The sequence below is a fragment of the Columba livia genome, chromosome 5 (genome assembly GCF_036013475.1).
Source record: "Columba livia isolate bColLiv1 breed racing homer chromosome 5, bColLiv1.pat.W.v2, whole genome shotgun sequence".
NCBI lineage: Eukaryota > Metazoa > Chordata > Aves > Columbiformes > Columbidae > Columba > Columba livia.
Window position 1 is genome coordinate 50,214,331 of NC_088606.1, and position 14,116 is coordinate 50,228,446.

General features: G+C 46.5%; 1 protein-coding gene across 10 annotated transcripts in view; it reads left to right on the forward strand.

Annotated features, from left to right (window-relative positions):
* Nucleotides 1-11,595, forward strand: part of CD151 (CD151 molecule (Raph blood group)) — a 38,379-nt gene extending 26,784 nt beyond the window's left edge. For 5 of the 10 annotated variants that reach the window (XM_065066081.1, XM_065066080.1, XM_065066083.1 and 2 more), the window contains exons 5-10: nt 2,676-2,750; nt 3,978-3,998; nt 5,226-5,330; nt 6,247-6,402; nt 8,707-8,793; nt 9,574-11,595. In XM_065066081.1, the coding sequence (XP_064922153.1) occupies nt 2,676-2,750; nt 3,978-3,998; nt 5,226-5,330; nt 6,247-6,402; nt 8,707-8,793; nt 9,574-9,633 (504 nt within the window). In that variant the 3' untranslated portion in view covers nt 9,634-11,595. The remainder of the gene's footprint in view (nt 1-2,675; nt 2,751-3,977; nt 3,999-5,225; nt 5,331-6,246; nt 6,403-8,706; nt 8,794-9,573) is intronic. The other 5 variants (XM_065066089.1, XM_065066087.1, XM_065066085.1 and 2 more) reach the window with 1 other exon arrangement.
* The last annotated feature ends 2,521 nt before the right edge of the window (nt 11,596-14,116 follow it).

Here is a 14,116-nt window from a genome sequence, read left to right on the forward strand (position 1 = left end):
CTACCTTGGATAGGGAGAAGGGAACGCAAACGGGTTATGATTTCTGTTCCTGCAGCATTTCAGCCTGGAGCCTTCCCATTGAAGTGAGATTGCTGATCTAGAGGTATAGTTGTTACATATCTCTTCTTCAAGTAGTAGAAAGATCTCTCCAGAGAGCAATTTGGATCATAAGCAAATCGAACCGTTCTTTGCCTTATTCAGAAAAAACACACTAATGCTTGGTGCTTCACTCAAACACTTGAAGCTGGATGGAAGAATTATGGACCCTGTAGGTCTTGGGGAGACACCAGATAGCCCTGACTCTGGCTTGGCGCCAGAGTAAGAGTAAATTTTGCACAGAGCCCACCCAGGTCCAGGCATGTGTCTTCTACAGGCCTTTGGGTGATGCCACATTTCTGATTGTTTTGCTTCTTCTTGGGAAGCAAGCAGGGCATGTCCATGCAGCTCCATGCCAGAGCTGGCCTACTGCTTCCAGAGCACCTCTGCAACGCCTAATGAGAAGCAAGAAGAGCAGCCCTGTGCTTTGCATGTGTCCAGAGTGAAAGCTGCTGCCCCCCTATGTCAGCTTGATACTTGGAAGTCGCCCTGAGGGAACGATGAGGCAGGATAAGTATGATGATGCAGTGTATCAGCAGAGACAGGTTGGATGCGTGGGTGGCAGATGCATTAACCTCCCTTACAAGGTGTTTAAAAAGGTCCTGTGACTCAAATTTTGTAAGGTGTGCTGGATTCATGTTTCTGTCCACCGTAAACCAGCATAATGAGCCAAGCTGTGGTGACACAACTTAGCTCTACCTGAATGCCTTTGACATGATGACATGGAGCAAGGAAAAAATAAAATAAACTTTCTAGTTCGTTGGTTGTTCTCAGCATCCTGCCACCCTCCTCCTCCCCACTGCCTTTATAGAGAGAGATGATGTCAGAGCAGTTAGGTCATAACTAGGTCACAACAAAAGAAAGCCAGCCTTTGTGTCAAGGCCTGTGGATCATTTCTTGTCCCCTTTCAAACTCCTCCAAGTGTTGGGACCAGCCTTTAGCTCTCTGACACACCGCTGGGTGACTCATTGCCCTGGTATGAATGGGTACCTTGTACAGGCGTCTGCAGAGACCATCTGTGTTCGGCAGTGCGGGAGGATGTGGGCCTGGGGAGTGAAAGCCTGAGATTGTATGCTCAGATTAAAGCCTGGTCTGCAGATAAAACCCAGCTGTTCATCCTTTGCAGCTGCTGAATCCCAACAGGAACGAAAGAAGAAGCCTGAGTGTGTGTGTCTGCATCATTTTACTTCTGCAAAGGGGCTTGGAAATACCTAGTGAAGAAAGGTGCACAGTGGGAGTGTAACCCTTGTGCAAACAAAAGGCATCCATGCTGTGTAGGTCACATTGCAGTGTCCAGGTCTTCACTCTCCTTATTTGTGCCAGGGAGAGATGGTTTGATATCCAGTCACATTTGTAAGGAGCCATTTGCTTTGTCCCTTGGGAGCAGCCATTTCTTAAGGTCAGGGGTAAAACAGAAAATAGGGATATTTTGTTTGTTCTGTCCTGGGGAGGCCAACACTTACAGGGACTTAGCATGATGTCCTTGTTATGGCTGGAATGGGTGTCTCTTCAGCTTTGTCTACGGAAAGATGAATGTAATAGCAGTCATATAACAGCCTGGATCTCAAAAGAAACAGTTCATTGCTGACCAGGAGCAAGGCAGGTCCTGTGTGTCAGGACAGGAGTTCTACCTGAAAAACTCTCTTTGACCCCAATGAGGAAGTGGCCACATCACCCTCTGTCTTCAAGTCTGCCTAGTCCTTTTAATCTAGTACACATGTTCCTCCTCATAGGTTTGACTTCCCTTCGTGTTTGTGTATAGGAACAGTGCCCCCAAACAGTTTTATGTACTGTCCATTTGATTCTCCTTGTGGTAAGCAGAGCATATCACTTTCCATTTCACTGCCATTAAGCCCTCTTAAGAAATAGCCATATTCTCCTCTTAGTTTTCTAAGAGCTCTTCTCACTTTGATTTTGAGATACCAGGCATTTCCTTCTAGATCCTAGTTCAGTAGAACATATAATCACAGTCTTGAGTGTAAATCAGTGCAACAGTCTTTCTGCTTCAACAGTGCCCTTCAGCCTGTGGTTGAGCCCCGTGGAAGTCACTGGAAACATAAATCTGCGGTTTATGCTGGTGTACTATATCTTTGGTGAAATGAGCCCTTTTTTGCTTTACTGAATCATCATTACAACATGCGTTGCTCCTTCGTAACTTGGTGACATGCCTTAACCAATATAAAAACAAAAAGCTTAAAATTTTTTTGTATTGATGTCAGAATCAGATGTTTTCTGTGATGTTGAATATAGTCATCAGGTTATCCAGCAACCACTTTCCTTTGTCCAGTGATCTTATCTCAGTTGCCTGCACTTTTCCATTCTCTATATCCCTCTGGCACTCTGAGTTAAACTCACACTTGCTGCTGCTTGTCTTCAGTTATCCTGTGATTTGGTGGGTTTTTTTTAACCTGTGGGATTGTTCCTTTCCTACCTTATTGATCCCAGCCCTTGTCTTTGAATACTGCTGCCAAAAAGCATTGATGTGACAGAGTCATACATTTTACCTGCTAATGAAAAGCTGGCTTCTGGTATCTCCTTACATTCTGTTCTAATGTCCTTCTTTTCCCATTATTTTACAGTACTTCATATTGTTACTGTGCATCTTTCTCCTGGAGATCATTGCTGGAATCCTGGCCTATATCTATTATCAGCAGGTGAGTGGGCATTGATCCTTAGAGACTCAAACCAGGGAGAGGAAACAGCTGGTTATCATCCCATTTCTCCAACCAGAATTGGGTTTGGGGGCATGGGACCTAGGGTCTGATTGTGGTTCACCTTTCCACATGTCTGTACTCACTCCCCTCCTCATACAGAAGACATTAGATTATTGACTGTTTTTGACAAAGTGGTGGTGGTTACTCTAGGGAGGCTGATCAGCCTTGCTGCTCAGGTCCTTCCTGTGGTTCACCTTTCTGCACTGTTTTTCTGAAGAACTTTGTAGAAGACAATTTTTGAGGCTGTGTAAATATAGGAACTCTCCTAACACCCTTCAAGGCATAGTACAGGCAACTGAAATCACGTTAGTTCCACTTAGTATATTCACGACATAGCAACAGTTCCTGATGCATCCAGCAAACTAGCTGCTATATTTTGCAACTGGGAAAGATAATGAATGGTCCAGCTAAGAGGTCCTTTTAGGTTAAGAAGCTGTACTTCATCTGGAGGGCTGGAGTACAGCACAGGCTCCCAACAGCTGCAGTTCTAGCTTGGCACTTTTTGCAGTTACAGAGAACAGAGGCTTAAGTCATCACTTTGTTTTCAATGGGAGTTTACCCACCAAGGCACAGACAGCCTGTGAAGTTGGTCTCATGTCTAGAAATTGATTTGAAATGGCGAATCAGGATTGTTTTCAAGTGGCAGTCTGAAAAGCAGCTGGACATCCCCTCTTGTTGGCTTCACTGCCAGGATTCCTTGCCATTCCCATTTATCTTAGGTCTTCTGTGCTTTGCCTCGCTAAAATGGGCACTGGTGGTTTGCAAGGAGCCAAATAACCATGCTGGCTCCTGCCAGGAGGGATCAGTGCTATGAGTGTGCATATTTAACATGGAAAGATCTATCCTGGCAGGAAGCCAGGGTCCGTTCATCCCTCCATACAAAGGCATGAGGTTCGTACGTGATAATGAAGAGGAGCTGATCCTTAGGTTGAAATAAGGGACAGCATATTCCGAGCTGTACCCTTGAGTGCCTTAGATCACTTGAGGGCATCTCTGATAATAGCTGTGCTTCCCCTTGCCCTCTGGCTGACAAATCCCCCGTTTTTCCTGGTTGCAGCCTGCTTGCTCTGTTTGCCACTGTTTTTATTTTGTCCCTTGCTTTGGTGTCTAAGGCTTGTTTGTGTGTGTCTAAACTGTTTCTTTTGATATCTCTGTTCCATGCTGCAGTTCTTCCCCGTGAGCCCACAGGTAACTGCTTTTCTCCCAAGTAATAATTCTGCTGGTGGACTCTCCTCTTTATTTGCCTCTGATACGTCTTAGCTGCCAAACCTTTTCTTTTATTTTTATTACACTTAGTCTTTTGCACTTCTGTAGAGCTTCCCAGCCCAGCATCTCAAAGCATTCTGTAAATATCAATGAACGGAGCCTCATATAATCTCTGTGAGGTAGGTGTTCCCATTAGATGCATGGGCTTGGAAAATACAGTGTTTCAAAGGGACAGTACACTGCAGATTGTATTTTGCACAGTTCAGCATAACCAGATGTTTTTGACCTCTCATTTACTGGTTACTGTGTAGAGTAAAAGGTGTAGAGGGAGGCTACCCACCTGTTTCATTCATTAACCCTATCTAAAATGCCTGTTTACATTGTTAACTGGTATAGGAAACTTGAATTTCACAAGTGTTGGACTAAAGCAGTGTGTTGCTATATGAACCAGGATAACAAAAAAAAGACGCAGCTCTTTGTTGCTTTTTGGCTATCACCTGGATGGGTGAGATTAATTCAGCTAGATTAAAAGTGCCTCCACAAGAATAAATGTTTGAATCAAATCATCTGAACATGCCAGTGGTTTATGATGATGCTTTCAGAAATTTTTCACTTGCAAATTCAGATTTCGTCTCTCTGTGACTGTTATCAAGAAAGGCCTCACAGTACTTTTGTAATCACACACTTAATTCCCTCCTGTGGCACCCTTCTCGATGCCGATACAAGAGCTATTCAGAATATGCAGCTTCAGTCCAGCATGCCCAGGGCTCTGATTTCTTCCTGCTCCTGGACAGAGTGATTTATTTTTTAGTATTTTGTCACAGGCTTCAGGGGAAGAAGACTGCACATGGTCTCATAGGCATATTTGTATTTAAGCAGGCACAGTTTTGTGTTCTTTTTTGATACAGGCACGTCTTGGCAATTTTATGTATTCAAGGTGCGGACCCATATGTTGATGTGTAATGCAGGCTAAACTTTGGTCCTGAAGCACCTTCTTCCAGTTAATAAAATGGAGGCATGATCTGTAATCAGTTGGAAATAAGCCTGTCCAGTCCAACCTTGGAGGATGATCTTGAAGGAAGCTGTAGCTTCCACTAGGCTCTCTGCTTTTCTCTTGGAGCAAAGGCAATGAAACGTGTGCAGGGTTCTGGGTCACTCTGAGGGGTGAGTTTGCCTTGTGATTTTATCCCACTTGTCTCTTCCATTCAGCTGAGCATGGAGCTGAAGCAAAATTTGAAGAACACCATGACCCAGAAGTACCGGAAGGCGGGAGAAGAGAGTGTTACCAGTGCAGTAGACAAACTGCAGCAGGAGGTGGGTATCTTTAGAGGCAGGGAGAATTAATGCAGTTGCAGGGCTTTAAAATCAAACTCACAAAAGACATCGTGGACTCTTGACATCCCAAATACGGAAGATTCCTCTGTATGTTGAGTGCATGTTGTGCTTCTTCTGATTCAAGACAAGGTTGGGTGAGGTGTCCAGCCTGGGCCATGCAACTGGCAGAATTGCATGTTGTGATTTCTGAATTGCATGCCCAGTATCACTGGGGAAGCAACATCTGAATTACTCCCAGAGTGAACTGGTGCTGTCACAGCCATTTTTACTTCCCACTTCAAAGCTCTGGAGAAATTGCTAACATTTTTCATTAGGCTTTCATTAAGCTCATCAGTACTCTAAAGAACAAGATGAAAGAGCCTTCCAGCCACTGTTGCTAGCTGTGCCTGGCTCAGAGGCGGTTCAAGTTAGGGCTGCTGAAGTTCTGACAGGCTTTCCCACAGAAAGGACCCTTGTGCACAGGCACTTCCAAAGCATGGGGCCTACTATGTGTGTACTGCTGTAGCAGGTGCCCTTGTGGTAGTAACTGGTAATTAAACTTACCTGGTTACCACCATTAACACTCTCTATCCAGCGATGAAGAGCTGAGGCAACTGCAGGTGCGCTTTGGTTACAGTTTATCCCAACAGTAACCAAAAGTCACAGCAGCTGAAAGATGTATGAAGCTGCTATTTAATGGCCTTTTTGGGCACTTTTAACACAAAAGTAGGTCTAGTAGCCTAAACCAACACACAACAATAGTTATAGTAGCCCAAAAAAACCCCAATAAAAAACCCATGAGATAGCTGGAGTCTTTCTGCAAAAGAGAGTGTAAACCAGGGCTTGGTGTGGGAGGCTGGAGGAAGGAGGAGGTTGCAGTGCTGCCAGGCTCAGCCTTTGCTCTTTGTGCATGCAGTTCAAGTGCTGTGGGAGCAACAACTACACAGACTGGGCTGACAGCCAGTGGATCAAATCTCCAGAGGCCAGTGGACGGAAAGTCCCAGACAGCTGCTGTAAGACAATAACTGACCTGTGTGGCCGAAGAGACCATCCTTCCAACATCTACAAGGAGGTAAAGAGCAAAAGGGCTTCAGAGCTGCTGTCACTATATAAAGGAGGTGGGCAGGGTGTGAGGGTGTTGGGTTATTGCTGCAAACTGTCAGTATGCTTCAAAGTCAGTAGGATTCCTTAGAAGACAGAATTCATTTCTCTGGTTCAGCATTCAGCCATCTAGGCTGGTTTTTTATTGTAGATACAGAGAAAAATAATATATTATTACTGCAGGGTGTGCTAGTGATGGGGGAAGTGGGAGAGATTATTGGATCTGGCAAGACACTTGGATGTGAGCCCTACATTTGACACAGCTCTCTGTTGCTGGAATTACTTGGTGAGGTACAAATGGAGATACTTCTGGCCCTGGATTGAGGTAGTGGGATTTGACCTATAGCATGAAGAAACAGCATATGAGGAAGAAAGATGGCCCTCTAGCAGACAAATTTAGCCAGTTCCAGCAGGCTGCAGTTTGGGCTGAAAAGAAGGCTGAAGTTGAGATAAAGGTGTTTATCTTCTTTTCTAGAAGAAGCAAATTGAATGCCAGACTGGCTGAGTGTGTAAACAGGCAGCTCTCAGACCATTTATTCATCCAGTTTGCATAAGGCTGGTAAAAGTTCTTGCATTTATTTTGGCACCATCTAGTCCTGTCACCTGGCTTTAACTTGCTCACTGTGATGCTCTCTATGGAGTAGCATAGTCCTTTTTCTCATTAGTGGAACCAGCACCTTGGCTGGCTGTATTGAGCCTGGAGAGCAGTAGCTGGAGCTTTTTCCTTGTTCCTGTCCCCATGATGGTTGAGGAGGGCTGTGGAAGAAAGAGGTGGCCCCTTCAGAGCAGGTATGTTTTTCTCACAATCTGTGTTTTGAGCACAACTCAGAAGAGGAGTGTGAATAATATCTACATTAAGCCAATCAACTCAAACACCCGAAAGGAAACCAGCCATCTATCTTTGTGGAATGAACAGGGAGATGGAGTCCAGTCTTTCTGATCTGTCAAAGCACACGTCCAGCTGCTTGGCTGGGTTTTGCTCTGCAGGAAGAAGACTTGCCCGTAAGGTTTGCGCCCAACGAGGAAGTGCAGAAAAGAGTCCAAGTGCTGATGAGGTGTTTCTGAGAGTGGAAACCCACAACCATTTGAGAGGCAGAGCTGACAATTCCTGTCCTCTCTCTGTGCTGGGTGAAGCTGGAGGTAGCTGCCCAGCTGCATTTTTGAGGGGCCCTGTAGGCTGCCAAATGTTTTGGGCTAGCTCTAGAGGAGAAGAAGCTGTAAGGGAAGGTTTGGATCCACAGCCAGATGCTGCATATCATGATATGAGGTCTCAGAGTTCAGAAAGGATTTTAATAGCTTTGGGGAAGAAAAAGATAGGAAAGGGTCAGATCAAGGAACACAGAAGTAACTGATTTCGTATCGGGATAGCTGGGGCTGAGTGTAAAACCCAGTGCTGTCGTGGGAAAAGTGAAGCCTTTGCCATCCCTCCTGGAGGGCTGCGTGCTCACTCCCTCCTTCTGCCTGTGTGTGTGTAGGTGTCTGTGTTCATCTAAACTCCTGGGGCAGGAGGGTGCCCAGCACCCTTGGGGCACTGCAGTAGCCTACACAATAAACTCTCAGATGTTACCATGGAAAACTTGCCTCAGTGGATTCAACAGTTTAATTATTTAAAGTGAACTCTTAAAAAACAAACAAAAACCCAAACACAACACCAACAGAAAATACTCTTAGTGATTTATTTTTGCCTTATGACAACAAAAACTTGGGCCTGAAACAGGGAGGGAAAGGTGACGTTGCCAGCCAAGTATGCAGTAGCAAGGCAGAGGCAGGCAGAGCCTGGCTTTCCAGTTTCATACTGAAACTCATTACTGTCACAGATAGCAGTGAGAGGAATTTACTATTAAAAGGGTTCTGTCACGCTGGAGTTCTTGGTACTGGATCCACTCAGCAGCATTTCGTTGGCCTTTTGGCCTGATGGGGGTAAACACCCTCTCCAGGCATGTGCTAGGCATTGAGCAAGGGAACATTTCTCCACTTATCTCAGAGAAAAATTACACGCTCCCATGTGATGTGGCTATTTCTTCTGCATTTTTCCTGCCCAGCTAGCAGCCACCTTGGATTTGTTCAGTGGTTCCCAAGCCAGTAGGTCCAGAGCAATACAAAACATGGTCCTGTTTACATCATCTCTGTAGGTTTTCCAGTGATGTTGGGTGAAGAGGTTGCTCACAGACACTGCTTTTTATGGTGTTGCTTTCAAGGGTCACAACCATTGGATTAAAGTGAACAAGAGGTTAAAGTGAAGCTGATTTTCTATGTTCCTCCTTTCACTTTGCAGAGCGGTTGCATTACCAAACTGGAAAACTTCATTCAAGAGCATCTGAAAATTATCGGGGCAGTGGGGATCAGCATTGCTTGTGTGCAGGTAAAAGGGCTGAGAGGCATTTTGGAGCTGCTGGGCAGAAATTAAAGGAACCCCAGAACTGTGGGATGGAGAGAAATCAGATGGTTTATGTTCTTCCCTGCCTGGCAGGGAGAAGTCACCCAGTACTTCAGGGACCTGAGGATTCACTAGCTCCAAAGCAAAAGTCTCTTATTCCAGTCTGTGAAATTTGCTTCTCATGAAGGAGTGCAACCACCTGGACCAGGGGGAGAAACTTCAGCTCCCCGGCTGTCGGGGAGGCAGTGCTGGCCATGGCTGGCCGTTTGGCAGCCTGAGAGAGACCTCTTGTGGGAATGTGCTGTGGTTGGTTGCACAGCTGAAGGGTGGGTCTGAAGGAGTTTCCTATCCCAGTTCATTGGTATTATTTTAAGTCATCTGTCATTCCTCCCTCAGCTGTGTCATGTTGAAGAATGGCACTGTGGGCCTGCAAATGATTTGGGAGAGGGTGATGAATAAAGTGGTAGGATGTGGATGTCCCCCCACTCCCATTTTAGAGGGGAGGGCACAGGATATTCTTCCAGATGCAGATGTCTCTGGCAAGTAGCCAAATTACACCCCAGAGAAGATGCTGGTAATTAATTACGAGGATTAGCACAGATTATGTTCTCTCCTGCTGCTTATTGCAACATGGAGTGCAGTATGTCCAGGCAGGAGCTAGCTGCCACTGCAGTCTGGGTCCAGACTGCTAGTTTGCAAGCTGCTGCCTCCACTGCTTCCGTTCTGGTTTTTCATGCATTTCTCTCTTCTCTTTACACCCTGTAGATCTTCGGGATGATTTTCACCTGCTGCTTGTACAAGAGTTTAAAGCCAGAACCATATTAATAGCTGCAGGAACTCTTGCTCACCCTCTGCCACTTCCCTTAGTGCCTGCCAACCTGACCACTCGCCACCACCACCACAGAAGTGTCTGTAACCTGAGGACTTGGCTCTGTAATTAAATGCCTCTCAAACTATGCACCACTTTACCTGCCCCTGTAGGGGAAAGCCACTCTCCTTGGTGATTACAAGGCACCAGGAGTTCAGTGGGTTCTCTTCCTTGGCAAGAAACAAGAGAGCTGTTGATCTGCTGCTAGAAGCTTTAGCTAAACAGTCCCTTGATATAACTACAAAGCAAGATATATCCAGAGCCATTTCTCCTGAGCCGACATGAAGGTATCAGGATGCTATACAAGAACCCTGGTTTGCTCTCTGAGAAGTGGCTCAACAGCAGCAGGCATTGACTGTGAGGACAAATGACATTTCTCCGCTGAGCTGGAGCCAGAGCTGAGTCTCTCATATGTGGAAGATCTCTCTCCCTCCTCCCAAGGTGTGCACCAATGTCCTAACACAGCTGTTCTCTGCCTAAGAGGATGTCTGCCTGGTTACGTGGGGCAGCACCTACCCTCCCTGCTGATTGGGAGCACGGTGTGCTGTAGTTGAAATCTTGTCATCACTCTGATGTTGCCGAGATGTGGGTGCCTTAGGATTTCTCAGCAATCCTTCCTCCTCTTGAAGCTTCCCCCAGCACAGTGCCATTAGGGGCCCCAGGAGGCCTTTTGCCTCCTAGCGGTTCTGGAGCAAAGATGATGGGCTACTTTCTAATTCTTTTGGGTCTAGTCTGTTTTATTGAGTGGCTTCCAGTGTGAATGAGAAGACTTTTTTCCTCCTAAGTATCACCTGCTGAGGTTTGGGGAAGAACTGGTATAGGCTTGTCTCTCTTGGGCAGGAAGTGAATATATACAAATGTTTTATTAGCCTCCAAAGAGCTCACTAATCAACTAAGGGGTTTCTGACTTTATTGAGATCTGGAAGCCTACTTTACTGCTGAGAAGGTCAGGAGAGTCAACTTCAACCAGCTGCCACAATGTACCTGGTAAATGGTAGTGTTGGGTTAACTGCCTGTTTGCTGCAGAGGAACAGGTTTTATTTAAATATTCTCTCTGCGTTGGGATCCTGGATACATACAGGACAAAGACATCCCCATTGCCATGGACTTGGTGCCATCATGATGCCAGCAGGGGCTTAGCCTGAATTCATAGGATCTTGTGTGCCTCTTTTCTTGTTCTCACCTTCCTGATATGCCTGTTCCACCCACGAAGCAGAAAGGGCTGTGGAGTTTTGGTGTTTTTAAGCAGTGAAGACAAACCCTTTTATAAACAAATTTATTCCCTCTCCTGGCCTTTTAATGGTGCTGGCTGAGCTATGTTCCTTGGCAGCAGACTGTTAACATGAGCAAAATCACCCAGACCCCTGAAGGGTCTTGCAGCATCATGGGGTTTTTAGTTCACAGAGCAGAAATCTTAGACTGGCACTAAAGGGTGACAAGTTAAAATTCAGAGCAGGTCAATCTGAAACACCCCCATCAACATCAGACCCAGTAAATAATCCTTAACTAATGCAGAAAGAGTGTTGGAGGAACCGAGGTGTATCCTTGGTTCCACAGCAGTAGGAAAGAGGGAAATCTAAATTATTGTGTAATGATCTAAAGGAGAAACTTCTAAATTATTTCTTCTTTTATAGTCAAGTTCCTGACAAGTATTGACTACTAACTAAGAGGAAAATATTGAGCATGTTGCTTGAAGCAATATTTCTACTTTCTTAAGTATATCTTCGTAGCTGCCTTTACCCGGTTCCTTCAGATATATTGTACAGGGTTGGGAAGGCCAGGAAGAATGAGATACGAACATAAGTTGGCTTTTGTCTTTTGAGCTGTTTTATACTTTGTGTAATAATATACATTGCTTTTTTTAAACCCAGTTTAAGTTGCTGGCCAATAGAAAAATAAAGCTTAAGATTCTATACTTATTCTGTGTAGCAAAATTGAAGGGATACCGTGGGCTGGATGGGTTATATGGATTCTGCAGATCCTGCTGCTGAGGAGCCAGTTGCTCAAGAAGCTGGTCTGAGGCACCAGGCTGAGAAGGAAGCTGGGGAAGAATCTGCTTCACATCACTGATCTTGCTAGCCTGGTTACGATCTGCTACCGTGGACCGCTCCTCCATGTGGCACCCTGAGAGCTGAAGTCGCAGAACCTCAGGGTACGAGGGGTGGCACGTCAGCCATGGTCTGTGCATGGGGGTGGGTGCACTCAGTGCTGCTCCAGGGTCTGTGGTACACCAAGCTGCGCTCACTGGGGGACTTGGTGACCTCTCTTTGCCTTGTCACACAGGCTGCACTTTCTCATCGCGTACAGAGTGCTGAGGCAGCCAGAACAGGGCCTTTGCCATTGAGTTACTTCCACCTTGTGGCCCAGCTGCTGCCTGTGATTACAGTCAGGTCTGCTTAAGACAACCAGTTGAGGGTATGAATCAGCTCAAGGCTCTGTTGTGCTCTCCCACACTTACCCCAAAGATCATGGAAATATTTCCCCTTTCCATCTTGTCTGTAAAGACAGGTGGGCTACTGGAGGGGGCTGCCTCTTTCTCCCACTGGGATAATGGGGTGTGGGTGCTTTGTGCTGGTGTGTGCTGAGTATTTGCTCTATGTGTTGTAGAGTAGCTTGTAGCCACCTTGCATCACAGACAAGAGGGAGCAAATTTGTCCCCTTTTTAATTACCCTTTGGGATTCAAGGTTGAAAATTATACAAATTTAAAATATACCTTTGCCCGGCCAGATGGAAATGTCTGCCTGCAGCTAATGGGCACGGCCACTTGGTGGCTCTTGGGGCTCAAGAGACTATGCTGTGAATTCAGCTCTTGTAACCGAAGTGAGCCTGATTAAAGCTGCTTGTCTGCGTGGGCAGCAAGGCCACCGTGTCACCAAGCCCTAGGGAGCACAGTACAGGTCGCTCCTTCCAGCCCCGAAAATGTACCCGATTTTCACATTGCAGCAAAGCACTAATCATGCAGGACTGAGGCCGAGGGCTTGACCTGGCCTGCACTCAGCTCAGGACAGGGTCTTCTACTAAAAAAACCCACAAATGTCTTGGCGTATGCTGAGGAGACAAACCTGGGTGGCTCAGTGGTGCGCCACCTACTGCTACAGTACCACTGTGGGAGGGCAGAAGCACTGCTGAGATGCACCGGGTAAGACAGGTATGGAGTCGCGTCCATTTATGAGACGTTGTCCCAAGACCTGCGTGCAGCTCTGGCCGCCTGCCTTCAGGAGCGGTGAGGTGAAGGTGGAGCATGAAGGAGGAAGGGAGGGCTTGTCCTGGAGGGTTGTTTGCGGAGGTGGGGCTGGACCAGCAGGGCAGGCTGGGCTTCTGACCGCACACTTGCAGTGGGTGCGCAGGAGGTGGCATGGATGGCTCCATGTTAACAGTGTGTTCGAAACAGCCATGAGGCTGCCTTGCCTGTTCTGCCTTGGCAGAAAGAGAAATGGCTGCAACTCCGCCCCTCGTGGTTTGTCCAGTTCCCCTCTGTGTCATTAGGGGTGCAGTGTGGCTCCAGTCACCCTTTCCTATTCTCAAGGGAAGATTAGCCCCCCTTCTGCAAGACTGTCATGGGGTGGAGTCTGTGGAATCTGTAACACAGTGTCTTTCAGCATGAAGCAATTGCTTAAAAGCAATTTCTCATGTTTGAATTGGCTTCTTTTGCAGTGTCTGTGATCAAGGTGCAATTACCATCTTAAAGCATCCCTGCAGACTGCACAGCCTCAGGTCTTGGGGTACTGCCTCCTTTCTCAAGGTAGGATCATGGATTTCTCTCCCTCTGGACCTGGAGTTTTGGGCTGTGATAACTGTCCTTTGTAGCTATTAGCTCAACTGGTGGTCTGCTCTCTTGGGGTGTCCGGATGGTCAGTACACTTTGCTCAGGAATAAAAGGAAAAGCAGATGTAGCAGTAAATAGTTTCTGCAGGGGTCCAGCTTTGGGGCAGTCACCCTGTTCCTGCAGTTTCAAACAAGGCACAAGGATTTCATGATCCCCTGTAGAGCTGCTTCTAACCCCAAACCAGTTCACAAACATGCTCCTGCCATTTAACTGGGAGGAATTTCCTCCCAGGGAGGCCTTGGTGCCCCTTTCTTTGGCCATTTATAAAGCCTCCCTGTGGCTGCAGTTGTAATGTTCTTGTGTGGTGGGCTGATTCTGGCTGGACGCCAGGTGCACACCAAGGTGCTCACTCTCTCCCTTTCTGCAGGGGAGACAAAAATAAAAGCTTGTGGATGAAGAGAAGGACAGGGAGAGATCACTCACTATTTACTGTCAGTGGCAAGCCAGACTTGAGGAAATTAGGTTAATTTATTACCAATCAAATCAGACTAGGGTATGAGAAATAAAACCAAATCTTAAAACACCTTCCCCGCACATCTCCCTTCTTCCTGGATTCAACTTGACTCACAATCTTCTCTACCTCCTCCCCCATAGCAGTGCAAGGGGATGAGGA